Source organism: Octopus sinensis, linkage group LG19 (assembly GCF_006345805.1).
Source record: "Octopus sinensis linkage group LG19, ASM634580v1, whole genome shotgun sequence".
NCBI lineage: Eukaryota > Metazoa > Mollusca > Cephalopoda > Octopoda > Octopodidae > Octopus > Octopus sinensis.
The window spans coordinates 33211033-33233956 of NC_043015.1; the positions used below are offsets into that span (position 1 = coordinate 33211033).

A 22924-nucleotide genomic window follows, 5' to 3' on the forward strand; every position below is an offset into this window, starting at 1 on the left:
ATTCTGAAAATGAAATGGATTCTGAGTTTTGCTTTTTATAATGTTTGCATAAAGGATCTAACGGTGAAGTACCTAATTAGATTTTCTCTTCCTGTTCAATAGAAATGTTCACTCACAAAATATTAGAAGATTATGGTTTGTGGGGTGTGCACAAACAATGTTCTCTGGAAAATGTAAAAACCGATTAACTACGTTCTTATTTTAAATCAGATCTCTTTGGGTTTATTTAAAGTAATTATTTTAGTTGCTGCTCACTAGAAATATTTCCTAAATTTGTTGATATAATTAAAGTTTCTCTGTTTCAAAATAATTATTCTCCTTGTAACAAAATATTGATTTTGAAAATTTTTTTTCCGTAGAATTATATTTTCTTATATTCTAAACAGAATTTAGAAAAACCAATACAAAACAAGGTCAAAATCAAAGATGTTACTCTTGGTTGTGTACTCTAAAATGGAGAAAGTATGTGTATGTGTGTGTGAGGGGTGAGTGTTAAAAAATTGAATTTGTGATTTTTTTTTTTTTTTTTTTTTTGCAAAATTGTAATCTCCAACGTTTAAAACAAACAAATCCAAAGAAATTTTCAGGTAGTGATGGTGGTGAAGTAACAATACATGTGCTTGCATTTGTGCAGTCTGAAAATCCAACTTAAGCTTTCAATTAGGGGTCTTTATTAAGAAAAGAAATTTAAAAGATATTTTTAAAAAGTTTATTTTTTTTTTTTTTAATTCACTTTGGTTTCCATTTCTATACTCTAACCAAAATCTAATTGCTTGGAGTCTTAAATTCTTTTCTGCTTCGATAAGCCATTGTTTCCTTTAAACTCAGCTATAAGAATGATTCTTATGGCTGCCTGTTGAATACAGACGTTTTTAGCAATTCACTTGTATAGACATATGTACATCTCTTTGTTGGTCTGTATGCTTCCGCAGGCAACCGGCAGCCTCGAGTGCTGCTTTCGGCATATTTGGTCATATGTATGCATGCTTTTGTTTGAGATTTATTTAAGTTCTTAATGGAGTTCAAGCTGGTCACTAGCAAAGTAACCAGACTTTTTGAGATAAAACAGTTCCTGGGGGGTTTGTAAATGTGTGGTTGAGTGAGTGTGTGTATATTTGTAGATGTATATACCAGCACTTGTGTTCTATGTGAATGTGTCTCTTTGGTGCTAAGCTGTTAGTGTATGAGTGTGTGTGTGTGTGCTTTTATACATTTAAAGAATCTCAGATGGAGAATCTTTGGAATGTCTCACAAATTACATAATTATATCCAGTCTGAGTGAAAAGTAAGCAGTGTTTTGAAACATGAAATTCATCATAATATATTTTGACAATGCGGAAATTCTATTTATCTAAGTATCATTACAATCATCACATTTTTGCCAATGAGTTACAAGTTTGTTTGTTCTGGTAACATAAAAATCTGGAGTTCTGAAACTGATGAACTCTTTGAACGCACTTTCAGCATTGGTTTGATTTTTGAACTCCTTCTCTTGCAGGAAACCATCAAGGTGCTTGAATATGTGATAGTCAGTAGGTGAAAGGTCTGGGGAATAATCTGGGTGGGGAAGGACTTTGTAGCCAAGTTCCCTCAACTTCTGGAATGTCATTAGTGAAACATGTGGTTGAGCATTGTCATGAAGAATGATTGGTCCTCTTCTGTTGACCAGTCTGGGATGGAGGAAGAGCAGTTTTTTGTTCATTTTGGTAATTTTATGGCAATAGGTTTCTGCAGTAATAGTTTTTCCAGGTTTTAAGGAGTTATAGTGGATGAGTCCAGCAGTACACCACCAAACAGTCACCATAACCTTCTTTTTGAAGAGTTCGGGTTTAGGGAAAGTTTCCAGTGCTTCATTTTGGTCCAATCACTGCGAAGAACATTTTTATTATTGCACAGAATCCACTTTTCATTGCAAGTTACAATACAGTCGAGAAATGGATGAGCCTGGTTACAGAGAAGAAGTGACAAGCAGATTTCATGTCTGTGCATTTTCTGATTTTCATTCAAATCGTGTGGTACCCCTTTGTTGAGATTTTTTGATTTTTCAATTGCACGCAAATGGTTGCAGGCAGTTTTCTAGCTAACCTGAAGATTTTTGCCAGTTCTTGAGTGGTTTTATGTGGATCTTTCTCAATGACGGTCTTTAATTGACCGTCATTGATGACAGATGAACATCCACTCTGCTCACAGTCTTCAAGGCTCGGGTCTCCACTGCAAAATCATTTAAACCATTTTTGAGTGGAACACTCACTGGCCATTTCCTCACCAAACATTTCGTTGACATCGCAAGCAGTTTCAGCTGCTTTACGTCCTTTTTTTGAAGTTGATTAGCAAAATTGCTCAGATTATTATAACAATGGTGTAAAAAATATGAATTTTAATTTATTGATGCTGTTGGGCAAGTCTATGTCTATTATCAGACAATTGCAAAAAAAATGTTTAAAAAAATTCAAAACTCTGCAAAAATCTGGTACAAATTCTGCATGGTTCAAAATGTTGCTTACTTTTTACTTAATCTGATATTTATGTATGCGTATGTATGTGTATGTAATGTATGGATGCAAATTTTGGTGAAATTTATTTAAGTTTATCTTTGCCAAATTCAGGCTGGTCACTAACAACACAGTGACAAAACTCTTTTGTTTATGAGAAGACCATTGGTTGATGTATTCCTATATGTGAGATAATGCATGTGTGTGTGTGTTTGTGGATAATATGGATATGTTGTGAGAGTGTATATCACTTTAGTACCTAGGTGTATGTACTTCATTACTGCTTATGTGAGTGTGTATTTTGCATGTACTTGTGGCTGTTTTTGGTGTTCCTTAAATGGAGAACATTTACTGTCTCTTTTCCATTCTAGTATGGGTTAGATAGCTTGACAGGAACTAGCGGTCCAGGGGTTGTACCAGGTTCCTTGGTCTGTTTTGGCTTCCTTTTTGCAGCTGGATGTCCTTCCTAACACCAACCACTTTACAGAGTGTACAGGGTGCTTCTTAGGTGGCACCAGCATCAGTGTTTCACCTACACCAATTCCAATTCTGGTGTGGTGGGCAGGCCTTCTCGAGTACAGCAATGCATCACATGTCTCCGTCCTCTGTCATCTCCTTTGTAAAGCTCACCGTTTTGAGAGCAGCCTCCAATACTTCATCTCATATCTTCCTGGGTCTTCCACAACTTCTCTCCACTCTAAGTGATTATTACTTCTTCATGCAACCATCTTCATCCATGACCAAAACAGTGCAGTCTCCTCTCTCGCACACTGCATATCATTCCTCACATGCTCAACATCTTTAATGAAATTCTAAGATATATTCATTGTTTATCATATCTATATTTACTTTATGAACATATATCTGTAGTCATCTTATAGACATATATCAGTAATTACTTTATAGATGTATACCACATTTAATTGCTTTATATATATACACACACATATGAAATTGGTTCTTTGTGAAATCTTATCTGCATAGGTTGGACGGTTCGACCAGGGTCTGGGAAGCCAGGAGGCTGCACCAAGCTCTTGCCAACCACTCCGTGAGTGTAGTGGGTGCTTTTTATGTGCCACCGGCACAGGTGCCAGGGAAGCTGGCAACGGCCACGATCGGTTGGTGCTTTTTACATGCCACCAGCACGGAAGCCAGTCAAGGCGTATGACTATGAATATACTTCTCAGTAAATCAAGGAACTCATTGAACCAACAAGAGACTCTATGTATGATCACTTGGTGTGCTAGCAACTCAACCAAATCTTCCTCAATTTACACCCTAATGTCTTGAAAAGAAAGGGACATCTTTGCTGATAAATATGCAATGTGTGAGACAAGGATGAGATGATCCTAGTTTTAAAAAGACAAAGCTGACCTGAGGGCAAACTACTCATCGAATCAGTTACGAGATATTCATATCCTCCTTACTATTCATTCAGGATTTCGTTAACTTAATATTATCTCAAGAACAAAAACTAGACGGAAGGAACTAATAATGATCTGTGTCACCTAAAAACCAGTTGATAGAATTCCAAATGAAAAGGAATATTTTTTTCTGGTGATTTGATGAAGTCTTCACTTATTTATGAATTAAAATAATGCCTCCAAGCTAAATGCTATAAATATAGCAAGGATCTGTCTTATAAATCATCAATAAACTGCAGCTGTTTGTCAACAAATTTGTACCAAAAGTGGAATGGTTATGAATATTAGTTTTCAAAATAATCAGGAATTTAGAGTAATTTAGAAAATGAATTTTATTTGTTGGTTGTTGTTGTTATTGCTTCTGTTTCCAATGCGTAATGTTGAGGTAGACTCAACATTAGCCGGTCAACTTTCACTGCAGGTTCCTATTTATGGAAGACCAGTAATTTCATAAAATATAGTACTGTGTGTGATTAGATCCTTGTTAACAAGTTGAATAACCCCAGTCAAGCTTGATCCTGTGATTAGAAATCTTCCAGCAATGAACATTCTGTCTTATGTATATCAAGAACATCTTTCAATGTAACTTTCCAATTTTAAGACAAGAAGGTACGATTTGAAGGAGATTTGGCTGCTATTTCTAGCAGATTGAGTGGCTTGATAGAAGCTTACTCATTAGTTTTTATGGTATATGGATTTGGTTTTGGGATCTCTTATAAATATCATGTTTCCTACAAATAGAGGAAAGACTCTTTTGTCATTGCCATGGCAACACTTCCTGTAATTAGCCTTGCTTCATCTCCACAGACTCTTCTTACACAAAGCTGCATTTCTCTGTTACAGAATCACACTCAAATACTTAGCAACATCACAGTTTCTGCTTCTTAAATTTCCACGTTTATGGTTAGCGCCTTCGATATAACTTCAATAAGAAGAAAATATCTTCCATAATACCCACTCCAAATCAAATCTGTAGATTTAGGTTTAGCCAACTTGGACAGAACATTAAAGATATTCTTAATCCAAAGAATTTGTTACACGGAAGAAGTTTACAAAGGATTCAGCACAACAAGAATCACAACAAAAACATCCAACGCATCCAGCAATACATGAACACTTGCACACCTTTATGTGCACTTTCACACACACACACACACACACACACACACGCATGCACAGGTAGAGAAGAAAGATATTTCAATACATTAGAACAATTTCTTAAATAATCTGCAAAATTCTTCCAAACATGCAACAGATGAAACAAAATACAGCAAATACCTTATTAAAAAAAAGATGATTCTTTTTCTTCTTATCATTGTTTTTATTTGTTTTTCTTCCTTTTTAAATCATGTACATGTTGGTTTTTCTGTATACAAAGGCGTCATATTAGCCTGAAGATGACTCAACCATGGGAATAACAACAATTTGAAAAGTTTGTTACGCTTCGCTTATCATTACAATATTTGTTGCAGAATTGATTAGAAATGAAACCCATTGTTTATATAAAGCTTGGACAGTTGGAAATGTTCCATGAAGATTAGGAAAATACGTCATTTTTGTAGAGTTCTTAATAATAATTATTCTTGCTTCCAAGATTGTAGTTTTGTGGATGTGCATAAGCATTACATAAACATATATACCTACACACATTATACATACATATACCTGCACATACATATACATACATAGATATGCACGCATGTCTGTGTAAGTGTGTGTGTGTATGTATGTATATATATATGTATGTATGTGTGTGTGAGAAAATGAGTGCATACGTACAAGCATGCATGAATAAGATCAGTAGCTAACATCTAACATTCTACTAAATGTTTTTCAAAGACCCATTTACAGAAGAGATCAGTGATTTGGAACTTCAGCGCTTCACCAAATTAATAAATACAGTTTTTTTAAAGGCTTCCATTCGGTAACTGACCATTTTCTAAATGTACTAAAGTAAAGAAGAAATAATTAAATAAATAAATAAAATAGTTAATAAAATAATTAAAGCATCCACTCCTTTCATCTCCACTAGTAAGGCATATTATTATTATTATTATTATTATTAAGTATTATTATTATTATTAATTATAATTATTATAATATTATTATTATTATCAATATAATTATTTTTAATATTTTTTAGTAAATTTTTATTTTTTTAAATTTTTATTTTATATAATTTCACTTTCACTGATAAAAAGATAAAAACAAAGACCAAAAAAAGATGATTAAGAAGAGTAAAATTGTCCTACGAAGCAATTTACTACGGCAGATGTAAGAGGAGAAGACGAGAGAAGAGAGATTGCAACACGTCTCTCTTTCTCTCTCTCTCTCTCACTCTCTTTCTCTATCACCAGGTGTGAAGTTCTGTTGCACCAGGTAAGAAGTTGTAGAAGAAAGCAAACCAGGGATTTTATTTCTTTCTCATTTTTTTCCTTCTTCTTCTTGAATATAGTTATGGATGCGGTTGAAGTATATGTATATATATATATATATATATATATATATATTTGCACATATGTGCAGGCATGACATGTGTATAGAAACGTGTGTGTGTGTATATATATGTATACACACACACACACACGTCATGTCTGTATACATTTGTGCAAATATATATGTGTGTGTATAAACATATACGCACACACACACATGCGCGCATACACACACACACACACATGGGTGTATGTAGGATTCCATATAATTGGGGAGAGGATTATATAAATCTGCAGATTAGGCAAAGATAAAATAAATTCTAGCAAGATGAGAATTGAGCAGAGTCGGGAAGGAGAATAAATATCTCTGTATTTCATTTCAAAAAAGTCTTTTAAATTTTCATTCGATTGCTAGAAATAAACCTTCATGGTATACCACTCTATAAAACCAGATGTACATCATTAATCGTCTAATAACTCTGTATACTATTATATTAAACTGATAGTCCATACCACCTCTGCACACATTTAAACCATTGTTCCATACCATCTTTACATACTTAAACTGTTATTTCATATCAGATGCATACGGCTAGACTGTTCTTCCATTCCAGCTACCGATGGCCAAACTGGTCTGCCATCAAGTGGCTATTCTCTGCCATTCCTATTCTGTTAAACCAAAATTAATTTATTCCATTCTCATTTTTTTATAAACCATCATTCCTATTAATTCTTCCATTCATTTATTTTGACAGTTTTGGTGAATCCAGTCTAAAATGTATAACAGAATGGGTGAAGAAAATGGGAAGATGCGCATACACACAGCCTTATAGCTGTATGCTCTCACTGTGTGTATAACACACATACGCACAGCTCTACGGCTGTATGCTCACACTCTGAACAGGTGCCATGGACTTCAACATATTTTCACCTTAACATTTACGGTGGCCATCTTTAGCCGACCCTAGTGACTAACATCAGCATTTAAAACATTGGTCCTTGTTTTCCCTAAGGTGGCGGCGGTAGGGGTGAAGGAAGGGGGGTAGACAAGGGAAACCCCTCTCTCGTTCAGTCACAAACACATATTTATAGACAGACACAAGATAGAAACAGAGAGAGAGAGAGAGAGAGAAAAGGAGAGAAAAAGAGAAAGTGAAAGACAGAGAGAGAGAGGTGAGACAGCTTCAGTTTGATAACAAGAACAAACAATGCACCCAAAAACAGTTTACAAACAAATTAAAAATCTGAAGGACATTTTTTTTTTTTCCTTCTATAATTGTTTTTTTTTTTTTAAATAAAGTTCATTCTTTTCTCTTTCAATATTTCAGAAGTATTTATCGTTGTGCAACAATTTTTTTGTTTTGTTTATATTTTTACAAAAGGATGAAATAGACTGGAAAAGAAAAAAAAAAAGAAAAAGCAACTTTTTTGTTTTATATATATAATTTATACATATATATATATATATATATATATATACATATATTTATATATATATATACATACACATGTTTTTGTTTGTTTTGTGTTACAAAAACAAAACACTTTACAATACACCCTTGTGTTAGAAGTGTGTAGAATGTCATATATATATATATATATATGTATATATTTGTAATGTAAACAGGGTTTATATATTTGGACTTAAATATTTTGTCCAATTGATACGGCTGACCAATTCATCTGTGGATGTTTAATTCTCAACACAATCGACCGACCGAGCGGTTGATTGTACAGAACATCTCAGTCAGGATATATAAATCTTGTTTATCTTTAAATATAATAAACTTTTGTATGTATTTAAGTGTGTATGTGTGTGTGTGAGCGCTTATAAGTATTAATATATAAAAAGTATGAAAGGTGGCCAAAATAGGGAGTAAAAGAAGAGGAAAATGATAGAAAAAGATGAAGAATCAATAAATAGATGGTGTTTAATGGCCAAAATAATGGAAAAGTGAGTGAGAGAAAAAGATAGGTGGATAGACTGATAGATAGATAAATAGGTATTGAGGGATAGGTTGATAGATAAAGAGTAATAGAATGAAGATTAAGGGTTTTTTCAAAAGTGTAAATATTACCTTGAGGCAAGTTAATATTCTCATGGAAAGATCAATAATAATAATAATAATAATAATCAGGATAATGATTTGTTTTTATTTGCCACTGGATGAAGGGGAACAGTTTCTAACTTTGGTGCTGGGCCAGAAGTTTGTAGGTGAAGGGTTTAATAACAGATTAAACCAACTGCCAGTACTTCAATGGTACTTATTTTATCAACCCCCAGAAAGATGAAAGGCAAATTTGACCCCTAAATATTGCAAGGCATTTTGTCTAACATTCTCAATTCTGCTATTCACTGCACTTAATAAGAATAATAATGGTTTATTTCTTACATAATTGTTTGTGGAAACTCATAATCATTTGAAATGTTTCAGGTTCTCGAGTTATGAGAAGCAATATTCCTTGCTTTTCAGAGATCTCGGGTTACTGCTTTGTCAATGACTTGAACTCGGATTGCTGACTTTGCTTCTTAACATCTGATCAGCTTTTCCCCACCACAACAATTGTGAGGATTTCCTAGATAGACCACAAACATACTTTTAGTAGGACAGGGGAACTGGGAATGTGTGAGGTTCATGCCTTATCTGAAAGTATTAAATGACACAAGCAATTCGAATAAAAACCTTGATTTCCCACAGCCACAGTGAGAGGAAACTGAAAATGGTCAAATTAATCTGAAGTTGTTACTGAGAGCAGCAGCATTTGGGTTTCTCAGTCAATGTGACAATCATTTATCACATTGCACAAATTTATAGTGGTGTGGTATTTACCTCAATATATAAATTTCTTCAGCCTCAGAAGGTTGAAAGGCAAAGTCTACCTTGGCAGGATTTGAACTTAGAAAGTAAGAAGTCAAAGCTAAATAATGGTTTCAAATTTTGGCATAAGGCCAGCAATTTTTGGGGAGGAGGGAGTAAGTTGATTACATCAACCCCAGTTCTTGACTGGTATTTATTTATTTTTACCTCAAGCTAACCTCAGTGGAATTTGAACTCAGAACGAAATGCTGCTAAACATTTTATCCAGCATGCTAACGATTCTGCCTTAAAGTGATAACTAAATAATGTTAGGCATTTCTCTGGTATCTACTCTCACATCTTAACAATCAACATTTTGAAGTCACCTTTTTTCCAAACTGGACAAGACTTCCTACAACTGGTTGCTCTTCCTGTTGCTAACTCTTATCTGCTTTTAAAGTAAGGAACTTTTTTTTCCAATGGGCTTCACATTTTGAAACCAGAGTCACATGACGTATTGTTTACAAAGATATAAACATGACATCATTATTCAAGAGATTTCAAAAGAAAACTGAAAATAAACATCCCTACTAACACCTTTGATGGGCTTCTGTATAGTTTCCATCCATCCACCAATTTCACTCGCAACATTGGTTGGGCCAAGGCTATCTTAGAACACACTTGCCCAAGGTGCCAATTAAATTGACCTGTGTATTTCAAGTGGCTGAATGTAGTAAGATGAAAGGCAAAATTGACCTTTACTGGATCTGTATCAAAAACGAAAAAGGGACATAACTGAACACACCCTTTAGCTTTCTCTATCTGAAACTCTGCCGTCCTTCTCCCGTAATTTCCAATGTTTAACTTGGAAATTTGGTTGGAATTGGTACCAGAAGTTATTCCAGTCATGTTTCCATTATTTTGTCATTGAAAATGAAATTGTCTGAACTAAATAATAATAATTGCAGCCTAAATAATAATAATAATAATTTGTTATTTTCCAGCCTGAATCTCAAATGGAATGAAGAATTCTTGTTGATATGTTTCAAAGTGGTGGATAACAAAGCAAATGCAGATCCACTGGGCCCGGTGCAGCACACACAAGACACAGTGAGTAATTGTTGCTGACAATTTATTACTTAACCTAATTCCACAGATTTTTAGGATGGCATGGAATTGTATGATGAGGGACTCAAGTGAAATCATTTCAGCTAGGAATTAAAATCCTCATGCCACTGATCTGAAACCCCGCTTGCTCGGAGATCCATAATAATAGGATGACAAGGGGAAGACGATAAGAGATTAGTATTATAAAACAAAAAGGTTGATGCCACATGTTAAAACACTTAACTCTCACTGGCTCAATATGTGTAGGTGTAGATAGGTACAATGAAGAGGTAAATATTGTTGTGAGTTTTTATTCTAGAACTTTTATTACTAGGTTCAAATCCTGCCAAGATTTACTGGAATCTCGCAAGATTTAAACAACGGTAATATAGTCAAGTGTCACAATGTCAACATGGGTTGTTTCCACTGGGCAAATAACTTTTCATGCAGCTGAACAAAGTATAGACATTGTGATAACCCTTATGTCATTATTAAACACTGCCTAGAGAAGGCAACAAGAAACCATTCTTGTAAGTCTTCTCCAGAGACACCATGATAATTCAGCAGATTTGACACTGGAGAATGTTATCATAAGAAACCTTTCGAAACCTCTCCAACAGAAGGAAAATGTTCCAGCTGCAGACATTCCTCTGGGAGATTCTGTTAATTTAATTTGTAATCACTATTAGTTTGGTTTTGGAATAATTCTCAAGTAATTCAAACCCTGGAATTGGTATTTTAGAAAACAATAAGAGGAAGGTCTCATATATATATATATATATATATATATAGTGTGTGTGTATTTACAGTGTTTTCACATCAACTTCACTGGAATAAGTTGTGTAATTCTTTGGGCAAAATGTCTTTCAAGAAACAATTAGGGATGTTTTCTTTTTATGACAAATTCTTCAACCATAGAACTGTTTATCAGGTAAAGTAAGATAGGTCTGACAATACGCACCCCAGTGGAGAGGCCTGGAAGTATGTAAGGTTGACCCATATCAACCCATTACCAGCCATAACTTGTGAAAGTATTCTCTGAAGATGAAGGTTTGGACAATATACTTCTTTAGGATCAAAATTTTGAATTCATCAACATTGACAACAACAGTAATTTTGTATCCAGTTTCCATGTTGGCATGGATTAGATAGGTTTCCATAGCAACATTACAGTGAACACACTAAAGTAGAGGCAAAATTTAATTGATCTAAGACCATACATTGGTTTTAATTCCCATTTAGATCACCTTTTTTGTCCCCTTATATATACCTCTTGTACTCCTGAGAAAAGCATGAATGTAGCAAATTCATATTCCTCTCAGCAGCTTTTAGATATCTGGAAATGTACCAAAGTAAGCAATCAACTCTGATGACTTTTTGGGGATGTAAATCTCCAGTTGACCTAGTAGACTGGTGATGCTTATGTCACTAACACTTTAGGAAAGGCATGAATGATACAACTTCCAGTTTCTCCCTTCCTAGATTTTCCAGGCTTCGTTTCTAATTAAATCATAACATAGACCATATATCATCTTGGCAGTGAAATAATTAAAACAAAGCAGAATTATTTATTGATTAATATAGTTTATATTGTAGGGGGGTAGGTGTGTGTGTGTGTGTGAAAAGATTTACCCATTGGGTAAATATTCTTCAATGCAGATGGAAGTGTTAAGCCTCCACTGGTTTTCTTTTTAAGATAAAACAAAGTGTGTTAAGGCAGTTAGTTCATCAGGGGCAGAAAGTAGTTAGGTTCCAGTGGTTACCCCTAATTCTTATATGTTTCAATAGAAACACACATATGTCTATTTAATGCCAATGTCACACATCATCTATTGAATTTTTGTTTGTTGCTTTCTTAATATTTTGTAGAGTTTATTTTTGCTGCTCTTTCTACCCCCAACTATTGTTCAAGTACTTTTGTTTTAAGTAGATTATTAAATTTTTATAAAAGCAAATATTTACTAACATAAACAACCACCATGATCACTTGTCCCTTTCCGTGTTTATTTTTACATACCTTCTTTCCATTTTGGTAAAATATCGATGCACCATATAACTATTAACCCTTTAGCATTCAAACTGGCCATTTCGGGGCCCAAATATATTCTCCCAGTTTTGTGTTCAAACTGGCTTGATCCAGCCTCTCATGCCTACCCAACAATATCATTCTAAATATAAACTAGTACATCATCAAAATCTCAAAAGCTATGTGATAACACTTGATTAATTTAAAGCAAGATGAATATATAAAACCTAACATCTGACCAAGTAATCTGAAGACTGAAGGGTCAAACAAGACACTTCAGGCCATTGAATGTTGGCTGTTTTGATTCTCTGCCATGGCCTTCTTTTAATTGCAGTTATACTTAGTTGGGTAAAAAAAAAAAAAAAGAAATCACAGGGTATTTTCTCACCCGCTTAGGATCTGAAGAAGACACAAATAAGGGATCCCAACTGTCTCAAGTGGCTTATCGCATCCTAGTGCTTCCACCAGTGTTGGTGATACTGTTGACAACAGGTACCAGTTAAACCACCACTGGAAGGACATGAAAGAACCTGTCCTTTTAGATGCATCGTATCTAAAAAGAAGAATAAAGTGATCATGGCTGGTATGGCCCTTCGTTATGAAACAACATGGACCTGCAGTTCCATTGTAACAGAAGGGTAAAAGCTTCAGTTCCATGTTTCATAATTTGTCTTGACTGAATGTATGTATATCTCTTGTCAAAGTACAGTGGAGTACCTTGTTGAAGAACTCAATGTCTGTTGTGTGGTATACTAAAATTATGGATCCTATACAAACAAACCACTGACCCCTCACGCAAGTTGAAAGAAATATTTATATATAAGAACGAAAAAAAAAACACAATTTAAATTATGATTAAAATGAACAAGTAACAAAAATATAACAACACAAAAAGAAAGGTTCATTGAATATTTCTCCAAATTTATTTGGATTTATGAGGAAACACTGAGACAAAACATGAAGACAACCACCAGCCATGGTATATGAAAAGAAATATTAAAGGTTCTAGTGGGAGCGCTGTTCCATGGGGGGGGGAGGAATGCTTATAAAACAAATCAACCAGTATACATGGATATTAAACCGAGTAAGTTATGAGAGAACTGATGGTGGTGGTTGTAGAAATGACAGTAGTTGTGACAGTATAATGAGCAGGGGACATAAATATATGCTGTCTTAGCTTGGTACTTCAGAGTGGGAAGTTGTTGAAAGAGAAATCTTCATCCTGGGTAGGACACCAGTTTATTACTGGTTAACATTTGAGAATCAATTGTTGTGCCTCAGATGGACAGAAGACCAGTATTGGGAGAATGATCAACGAAAGGGCCAGGAGTCAAAAGTGTAAAAAAAGCAGTTTGACCGTTTGTTTACTCAGTCAACTCAGCTGGACCTTGGCAATAGCAGAGTTATTTTCAACAGCTTCTACATGGGGGGGGGGGGGAGGGAAAACATGGTGGCATGTTTGGGAAAAGATAACTTCCTTCTCATTTCTCCCTAGAATTGATGAAGCAATGAGCAAACAGGTGGCGTTGAGGTGGGGGTGAATAGAACATTCCGGTCTTCTCTGTCCCTCACCTCACTTGTAAAGAAAGAGAAAGATATGGGAAGATCTTATTCAGGATGAAGGCTCATCCATGCAAAGGGCAGACAATCATAGTTGTAGAAAATAGCAGTGTACAGTAATTTGGAGTCAGCAGTAGAGGCGGGATAGATATATATATATATAGAAACATTAGAACATTTCTCTCAAATTTTGGTACAAGATCAGTAATTTGAAGGTAGGGGTTAGTCAATAGTATTCACTCCAGTACTTGACTGGTACAATATTTTGCGAACCTCACCCTAATTTGAACTCAGAATGTAATGAGTCAGAAGAAATACTGCAAAGCCTTTTTCCGCCTGACACTCTAATGGGTCTCCCAGCTCAAGGCAGAACTGTTGTGGCAAACGCAGTGGAACGCTTGACTGAATGTAATACACATGCCAGTTTAATCAATTCACGTCCTTGAGGGTATCAGTTACGTTCTGAGGTAAAGAAAATAGACTACAGCCACCCAGCCCTTAAGACATTGCAGATATTGGTTTCACATTTTGACACAAGGCCAGCAATTTCATAGGAGGGGGGGTAAGTCAATTACATTGACCTCAGTGTTCAACTGGTGCTTAATTTATTGAGCCCAAAAGGATGAAAGGCAAAGTCGACCTCAGCAGAATTTGAACTTAAAACATAAAGATGGGTGAAACGCTAAACCCTTTGCCAGGTGGGCCAACGATTCTCACAGCTCTCCACCTTCATTATTGCAGATATCAATAATTATTCTGTTTCCTTTCCTAGTTTTAAAACATTCTTTATTTTCAAGATAGAGTTTTAGGGACTCAGGGTTTTTACTCATTAACAGGTTCCAGTCATGTCAGGGCAGCATTATCTAAAATATCAACATTTGTAATGTTTGGAGTTATTCCATATATAATTCACCAAGTTGGATATAAATTATTATGATAACCTTTTTCTTTACAAAATTTTTCAAAATCTTACTTTTAACAGAGATAACTTTGTTGGAAATTTGAATGCCATAAAAAACATGAAAAATTAAGAAAATCAGTTGAATGAGGTGTGAGATGACAAATTTATAACAGAGACAAATACAGGTAAGAAGCATTCATTTTAAATATTGGCATAACATCTAACTCAGATTTCTACAGCATGGGCATAGACAATCTAACTGACCCTCACTACATTACTTGTTTTAATTATACTCACTTCAGAAGGTTGAAAGGTTAGATCAACTCCAAAATAATGTTATATTTAAATGGTTGATAACCAAACCAGTCACTTCAGTATTAACACAAGACAATCCCCATCTAAGAAGCCTGGTTCCAAGTATTGCTTGAGAAATAAATTCAACACTATTATTAATTCTAGATAGAAAAGCAGAAACCATTTCTCTGGAGTTATGTTAAAACCCACTGAAATAAACAGTCAATCAGAGTAAGGGTTTGATGGTTATGTTGGGAATTTAAACCATTATAGGCCTTCCTGTATTCAGCAGAGTGGGGGGTTAACGCCCAGCATGAAATGATGATGTCAGATAACACTACGAAGAGTAGATAATTCTAAAGATATCACACCCACATTGAGTTCATGGAAAAATACTAAGAAGCAGAAATGGGTTTTCACTGTTTGCTGTTTCATAGAACTAAAATAGAACAGTGATGTGTAGATGGGAGACATGTTTGCTTCACAAGAATGAAGATAATGGTAGGCTTTCCTGTCATATAACTTCACCTGGGTACATCTGTTGTCTCATAAATTCAATTGGTTATATTTATTTTCACTGCTCTTACTCGGTCTCATTTTCACCAGGTGTTCTATCTACCCTGTCATGAAACTTCACCAGGGTACATCATCGCATCAATAAACACTGCTGTATCCATAGGTTTACTCCTGGATACATTGATTCAATACTTTTTTCTCCACTGCTCTATCCTAGGTTAACCCCCAAACCAGGAATCCTAATCTCTCCTCCTTATCTAATGATACAAACAGTCCTTACCATAAAGAAATAAATGCAATGGAACAGATTCCAGTCCAGAAATTACTTAAAGAACTAACCATCCGCTCCTTAATTTGAAATTCTGTTTACAAACATTTTTATCAATGTCAGAAGTCAAAAATATGATCGTTCTAGAGAATTAGTTGAGATTTTTTTCATGTAAACTAGTGGTTCTTAACCATTTTTTACTTGGACCATAGCAATTCAGTTTAAGAACTAATTTTATAGATACTTCTTTCAAAATTCCTATTTTGCTATTCACTCATTCACTTGTATAGGTTGAACTATGTAAAATAGAGAAAGAAACCTGTTTCTTGCAGTACCTACAATTAAACTAAAACTTTTCCTGGACCTTTAAAATAACTGTGGATCTCAAGTTTACTATTTTGCAAGCATGGACAACCCTACCCCAAATCTTATAGGGATCCCAGTTGAGAACCACTAAACTATCGAAGATAATTGTTTTTAACATAGGCAGAAGGTTTGAAATTTGGGCAAAGGGATTAGTTAATACTGTTGACTAACACTTGACTGGTACTTATCTTATTGACCCTGAAAGAACGAAAGGCCAGGCTGACTTGGTGGGATTTGAACTCAGAGCATAAACAGCATGGCCTGGTCTCAGGTTCAGTCCCACTACATAACACCTTGGGCAAATGTCTTCTACTACAATCTCAGGCTGACAAAAGCCTTGTGGGTGAATTTGGTAGACAGAAACTGAAAGAAGCCTGTCGTATATACGTGTGTGTATGTTTGTGTTTGCTCCCAATCACCACTTGATAACCAGTGTTGGTTTATTTATATCCCTGTAGCTTAGCAGTTCAGCCAAAGAACTGATAGAATAAGTACCAGGTATATAATAAAATAAAAAAAAAAGTACTAGGGTTGATTCATTCAGCTAAAAATTCTTCAAGGCAGTGCCCCAGCATGGCCACAGTCTTTTGACAGAAACAAGCTGGAAAACTGCAAGGCATTTTCTGCAGTGCCTTAACGATTCTGCCAATTGCCCACCTTCCAAACAAAACAAAGCTCCAAATGCCCCACCCCTCTAAATTGGCAGAAAGTAGACATGAAGTAAAAGAATACAAATTTTTAAAGTAAATTCTTTTAATTTTTTATTTCAAAGATAAGGTTTACGAAATAATTTTAAGAAATAATTAATAAACAATATTCTTTACAAATATATGCAAAATAAAAATAATAAAATAAAAGGTTAAAAAAAAACATTCTATATTCAGATGACAAAAAAAAATTACCCCAAGAAATAAAAAAAGTTCTATATCCTTAAACAAATAATAATAAACAAAAACATCCCCGCCCCTCCCTCACAATGGATGCTACAGTAAACGGGTTTTCTTCTTCCTCATTCACAGAAATATCGAGTAAAGGCAATGAACCCCATGGATATCAACCATGGAGATTGAACCTCTCAACTCTGATTGAAGGGAACAATGATGGTGGGGATTATTTCGGGGGGGTCAGCTAGCAGCCAGCCACCACAGATCTCAGCAGTAAATTAACAAGAGAAGAAAAAGTATGAGGTGTCAACATAAGAGAGGAGGAGGGCGAAGAGAGAGAGAGAGAGAGAAATGGTGAACAAATGATGAGACACAATGATGATGATGATGATGATGAAGTGAAAAAATGAGAAGTAACACTCCTCCCTATTTCTCTCACACTCTCTAAGAGCAACACTTCCCACCCACTCTGGTGGTAGAACTGGACATCCCAGTGGTGCTGGTGGCACACTGGGACATCACAAACTAGAAATGTGCACTTGAGGGCAGGGTGGAGAAAGAAAGGTGGCAGTGGTGGTTGAGAGAGATGGTGAGTGAGCAAGAGATGCGGTAGGGGTGGTGGCACACTTAGAATACGAAAACACTAAAGAAAGCCGAATGAAAGGAAAAAAAAAAAAAATCTTGGCAAATTAGGTGTGAAATGATTAGGGGGTGGGGATAGGAGGAGGAGCAGAAAAGGAAAGGTGTGTGTGAATACATACATACATATACACACTCACTTATTTATTTTGGTGAGTCTCTTGCTACTCGTGGGTACACAAGGTCTTCAAGTAAGTGTTTTTGAGTTGTAACTTGCCTGATGACCCCCCCCCCCTCCCGTGTACCCAAACATGAAACTCAGGGTAGCAAGAGAGTGTCACGCATAAAATAAAATGTTATTAATCTCTTACTATGGTATCAAGTACTTTTTCTCCTGACAGTCAACACTAAGCGGTTGTGTGTGTGTGTTGTGAGAATCTACATCAAAGTGGGGAGTGGGGGGTGTGCTGAGAAACACAGGGGTGGGGAGATAATAGTTTGTTTTTTTTTAATTAAAAAAAAGAAGAGAGTTGGTAGTGTTGAAGTTAGAGGTGTAGCATTTATGACCCCCAAACATGTAGCGTATTAGTGCAGCAAACCCTTTCTGATTGTTTATTGTCATTAGGTGTTTTGAGATGATGTTGAGGAGGGGGGTGGGGTAGTGACAGTGTAATGATTAAATTTGGCTTTTTTTTTTATCAAATTTCCTTGTCCTCCTCCCCTCCTCCTCATCATCATCATGAAGGTTGTCTTAATTATTAAGCAGATGCAAGAAGAGGGTAGGAGAAAAGAGGAAACAGCTACAACAAGGCGCTTCCGATTCTGACTCTAAACTGCTGGCCCTTCGACCCCCGCCCACACTAACAATTGCCTGTGACGACCCCCACCTTCCATTCAAGTACTGGGGGTTGCAGTAAAAAGTAGCTGAACTGGACATTTTAAGTTGAGATAAAGGTGTTTTTTTTTATTTTCCTACAGACATGATAGCCCCACCCACAAGTACATAGGCTAGATTATCAAATATTCACATACACACACACATGTATATACATAGTACGTACATGTGTGCATGTATGTGCAAGAGTATTATATATATATATTTATACATGTATATATATATATATATATAGTGATAGAGAAATAGATAGAGAGATTTGTAGATCTGGTGGGTATTATTTTTATCAAACATGCCACACTCAAATTGTAATTTTAAATTCTTTCATTTTTAAAACTTTGTACCAGGTACAGGTAAGTTTAATTTCCCTTTTTTTAATTATATATTTCCCCTTTATTATATATATATGTGTGTGTGTGTCTATATATATATATATATATATATGTATGTATGTGTATATATATATATATATATATATTTATACATGTATATATATATATATATAGTGATAGAGAAATAGATAGAGAGATTTGTAGATCTGGTGGGTATTATTTTTATCAAACATGCCACACTCAAATTGTAATTTTAAATTCTTTCATTTTTAAAACTTTGTACCAGGTACAGGTAAGTTTAATTTCCCTTTTTTTAATTATATATTTCCCCTTTATTATATATATATGTGTGTGTGTGTCTATATATATATATATATATGTATGTATGTGTATATATATATATATATATATGCATGTATATTGTTATTGAAAATTTTGCTTTGCTTTGCATGTTGTTTTCAATCTTTTCCAATTTAGATAATCATAAAAGATGAATTTCAGAGTTTTTCCTTGGCTGGCACCCATATTGTTGGTCCTGACTGGTCACGGATCACTTCTTTGACCTTTGCATAGATTTCATCAGCTGTGTCCCCTTGTACGACAGCTGAAAGAGAAGGGAGAGAGAAGTTGACATAAAGTGACAGCAAACAGTGGAGAGACGGAGCTAAGGTTAGCAGGAATTGATCCGAACAGAGTCCCTGAAGAATGAAACTCTCCAGGGATAAGACACTGGGGGAAAATACGAACAATAAGGTAGGTGTGATGACAGTTTTGTAGCTAGACACAGTGATCGAATGGGAGAAGAAAGAGGGTATAGCTCAATGTTGGATCACAAGGATAGTCTAATGCTGTATATAAGACAATAGATTCTTGGATGGTGGACTTAATAGGCTGTCCAGTTTCACTCTACAATGTGGTTTTTGGGTAGCTTCAGCAGAGCTCATTGATGCAAATATCAGGGCCAGATCTTCAATGCCATCCACTTTTAGAGGTCCAGGTAGTGAATCAAGCTACATCAATTTCATCAACCTGAAAGAAAAGCCTGAAAATGTGACGACCACTCTCCCTTCTGTTCTAAGTTATTTAACAAGAATGATAGGAAAAAACCCTTCCTTCCCAAAATTTGGTCATAAATCTGAGGTGGTGTAAAAACAAACACACACTTCACTGACCACATCTAAGTAAAAACTGCCCGTCTGCAGTGGGAGGCAAGCAGCTGAACCATGTCTATACTAATGTTACCACACAGAATGTCATGATATGGAAATGATCAGAAGTTCAGAAATGGCAACTCCATTGTAGATATGGAACGAAATGCAGAATTTATAAATTCGTTTAAGAAGACAACTAATTGCAAATAAATTATAGCTCTAGGAAAAAAAATGCCCTGACAATCCCAAGTTTACTTGGTTTTCCAGACCACTGAGAGCCCTGGTCATTTTGGCCACTACCATTCGTGGTAGTGATTCTTGATTTTCCTGGGAAAGAGAACCTTACAGTGAAATAATGTGGCAAACCAGTCGGGAAGTCGAGGCAGCAACAGTTAAACAACGTAGGAGACGACGACTACTTACATGTGAAATAAGGAGACGACGACTACTTACATGTGAAATAAGGAGACGATGACTACTTACATGTGAAATAAGGAGACGACGACTACTTACATGTGAAATACTCTCCAAATTCTTGTTCAAGTTTCATTGCTCTTTCATGAGTTTTTCTAGCCTGGTCCTCTGTGATCCTTTTATTCATCTCCCTGCAATGAAAATAGACAGCATCTGTTGACTACAACTGGGGGACTAGCGTCATGTAGATGGTTACATATAGGGAAGAGGAAGAGGAAGTAAATTCATGTAGAGATAACTAAGGACATGATGACATCCAACGAAACAGACTCAACTGTTTATATCCAGTTTAACACAACTGCCTGGGTACCTGAGGTGACTTTAGCAGAGTCCACTCTGTTGCAAGTATTCAGGCTGGATTTCCAGTTTGAGGAGACCATTCTCCCTCCCTGCAGTCTTGAAGGCCCTGAAACAGGTCATGGGTGTTGCCATACCTACTGACTATGGAAAAAAACAAACTTCCTTTGGTTGTGAAGTGAAGCTCTCACATCCAACCTATTTTGTAAAAGTAATATTAAAATAACTTGGGTATGGCTGTGTGGTAAGAAGTTAGCTTCCCAACCACATCATTTCGGGCTCAGTTCCACTGCATGGCACCTTGGGCATGTGTCTCCAATTATAGTCTTGGGCTGACCAAAGCTTTGTGAGTGGATTTGTTAGACAGAAACTGAAAGAAGGCCATCGTATGTGTGCCTTTGACCTCCACCACAGCTTAACAAATGGTGTTTATGTCCCCATAACTTGGTTTGACAAAAGAGACTGATGGAATAAGTACCAAGCTTAAAAAAAAAAATTACTGGGGTTGATTCATTCAACTAAAGAATCTTCAGGTTGGTGACCCAGCATGGTAGCAATCTAATGACTGATGCAAGTAAAAGACAAAAAAAAAAAAAGGGAAACCTCACATCTTTCACTGGATCCAGTCTTAATTTGTTAGACATTTGGTAGAAATTACACCAATTATAAGCTTATCAATTAAGCTCTATTAATTAACATGATTAGATGATGTAGTATTGTCTGTGGCAAGAATTGAACTGAGCGTCTCAGGCAAAGTGCCTTACTTTGCATCTTTACTTCCACTTCACAGCTGAGTGATTAGCACAAAGAAGGACTTCTAATTCTCAAAGGAAAAAAAAAAAAGAAGTTCAACTTACATTATAGATTCCACGGATTTGGGTTTGATGAAAACTGCGATTGGATATAATCCTGCTACTTGTAGCCGCTTGATTGCGTTACCACTGACGTCCAAAATGCAGTGTTTGCCCTGAACAAAGAACATTTTAAAACAGAAGATTAAACATAGTTTCATTTTAATCAAGCTGAAGATGTGTTTGTGTATGTGTAGGTAACTAATACTTAAATTTCAAGTTGTTCAACCATCTTCCCAAGTATTAAAGACAGGTAGTGTCTCCAATCTAAACATCAGACGTTTATGATTTTTAGTCAACAGAGCTCAAGTCTTTTTGTTATGTGTAGTCCTAAGGTCTGTCCACTGTTCAACAATGACTGGAGATATTTTGGTCATCTGACTCATGGATCTAAACCTTTGAAGGAGTCTATACAGTGACTATTTTCATAAGATTAAGCATGGTCTTATTAAATTTAAAGACATAGGCACAACATTTTAATCATACCCATCTTATAATAAAATATGGTAACTGGGGTATATCGGCAAACATCCAGTTGGGAAGAATAGGGTTGAGCAGAAATACGCATCATAGAAGGAAAAGTGTAAATAAATGTGGAGAGTGGGCGCCTACCTTTTCTGCAACTTCCTTCACTGACGCAACACTAGTTCCGTAAAGATTGTCATTGTACTGGCCAGCTTCAATGAAAAGATGGTTTTGAATGTCTCGCTCCATTTGCTCTCGAGATGCAACAAAATGGTAGTCACGGGCATCAACTTCGTTCTCTCTCCGTTGTCGGGTAGTATCTGTAAGTACAGATGAGAAGATGGTAGTGAAATAAGGGTGGCCTTGTACTAATAGACCTTCAGCAAAGAGTAACTGACTGATTAATATTATAATATCTGCTGTAAGTCTGAGATGGAAGAGATTATGTGTTTGTTATATGAGAATTAGAAAGAGTGTTTGAGGAAAATATCATCGGGTGGACAGTTTCACATGAATTGGCCAGCTGGAGGGGTGCCCTGGTTCCATTTGTCTGGTTTTTACAGATGGATGCCCTTCTTAATGCCAACCATTTTGGAGAGTGTACCAGGTGCTTCTATGTGACACTGGCGTGAGTTCTTTTACATGGCACCGTCACAACAATATCTATATTATAACGCAGAAAGCCGCTTATTAATTAGGTATGTAACAATTACTAAAAGAAAGCAATTATCAAAGGCTTGACTGTCTGGAAATCTTTAATAAATTCATGTTCTAAGAAATTTCCTATAATTTCTATTTCCAAACTTTAT

General features: G+C 35.7%; 1 protein-coding gene and 2 long non-coding RNA genes across 13 annotated transcripts in view; 1 reads left to right on the forward strand and 2 right to left on the reverse strand.

The window, feature by feature from the left end:
- Positions 1 to 586: 586 nt before the first annotated feature.
- LOC118767175 lies at positions 587 to 18685 on the forward strand. Its single transcript, XR_005003079.1, has 4 exons — positions 587 to 599; positions 6685 to 6695; positions 7505 to 7524; positions 17674 to 18685. It is a non-coding gene; the product is annotated as an uncharacterized LOC118767175 (long non-coding RNA).
- On the reverse strand, positions 8422 to 16479 carry LOC118767174. The gene is made up of 2 exons (XR_005003078.1): positions 9389 to 16479; positions 8422 to 9232 (listed from the first exon to the last, which is right to left on the reverse strand). It is a non-coding gene; the product is annotated as an uncharacterized LOC118767174 (long non-coding RNA).
- Positions 18686 to 19250: 565 nt separating the features above from the next.
- The window catches only part of LOC115222095 (disks large 1 tumor suppressor protein), a 598849-nt gene continuing 595175 nt past the window's right edge, over positions 19251 to 22924 (reverse strand). For all 11 annotated transcript variants that reach the window (XM_029792201.2, XM_029792206.2, XM_029792205.2 and 8 more), the window contains 4 exons: positions 22263 to 22435; positions 21657 to 21766; positions 20542 to 20633; positions 19251 to 19481 (listed from right to left, as the gene is read on the reverse strand). In XM_029792201.2, the coding sequence (XP_029648061.1) occupies positions 19375 to 19481; positions 20542 to 20633; positions 21657 to 21766; positions 22263 to 22435 (482 nt within the window). In that variant the 3' untranslated portion in view covers positions 19251 to 19374. The remainder of the gene's footprint in view (positions 19482 to 20541; positions 20634 to 21656; positions 21767 to 22262; positions 22436 to 22924) is intronic.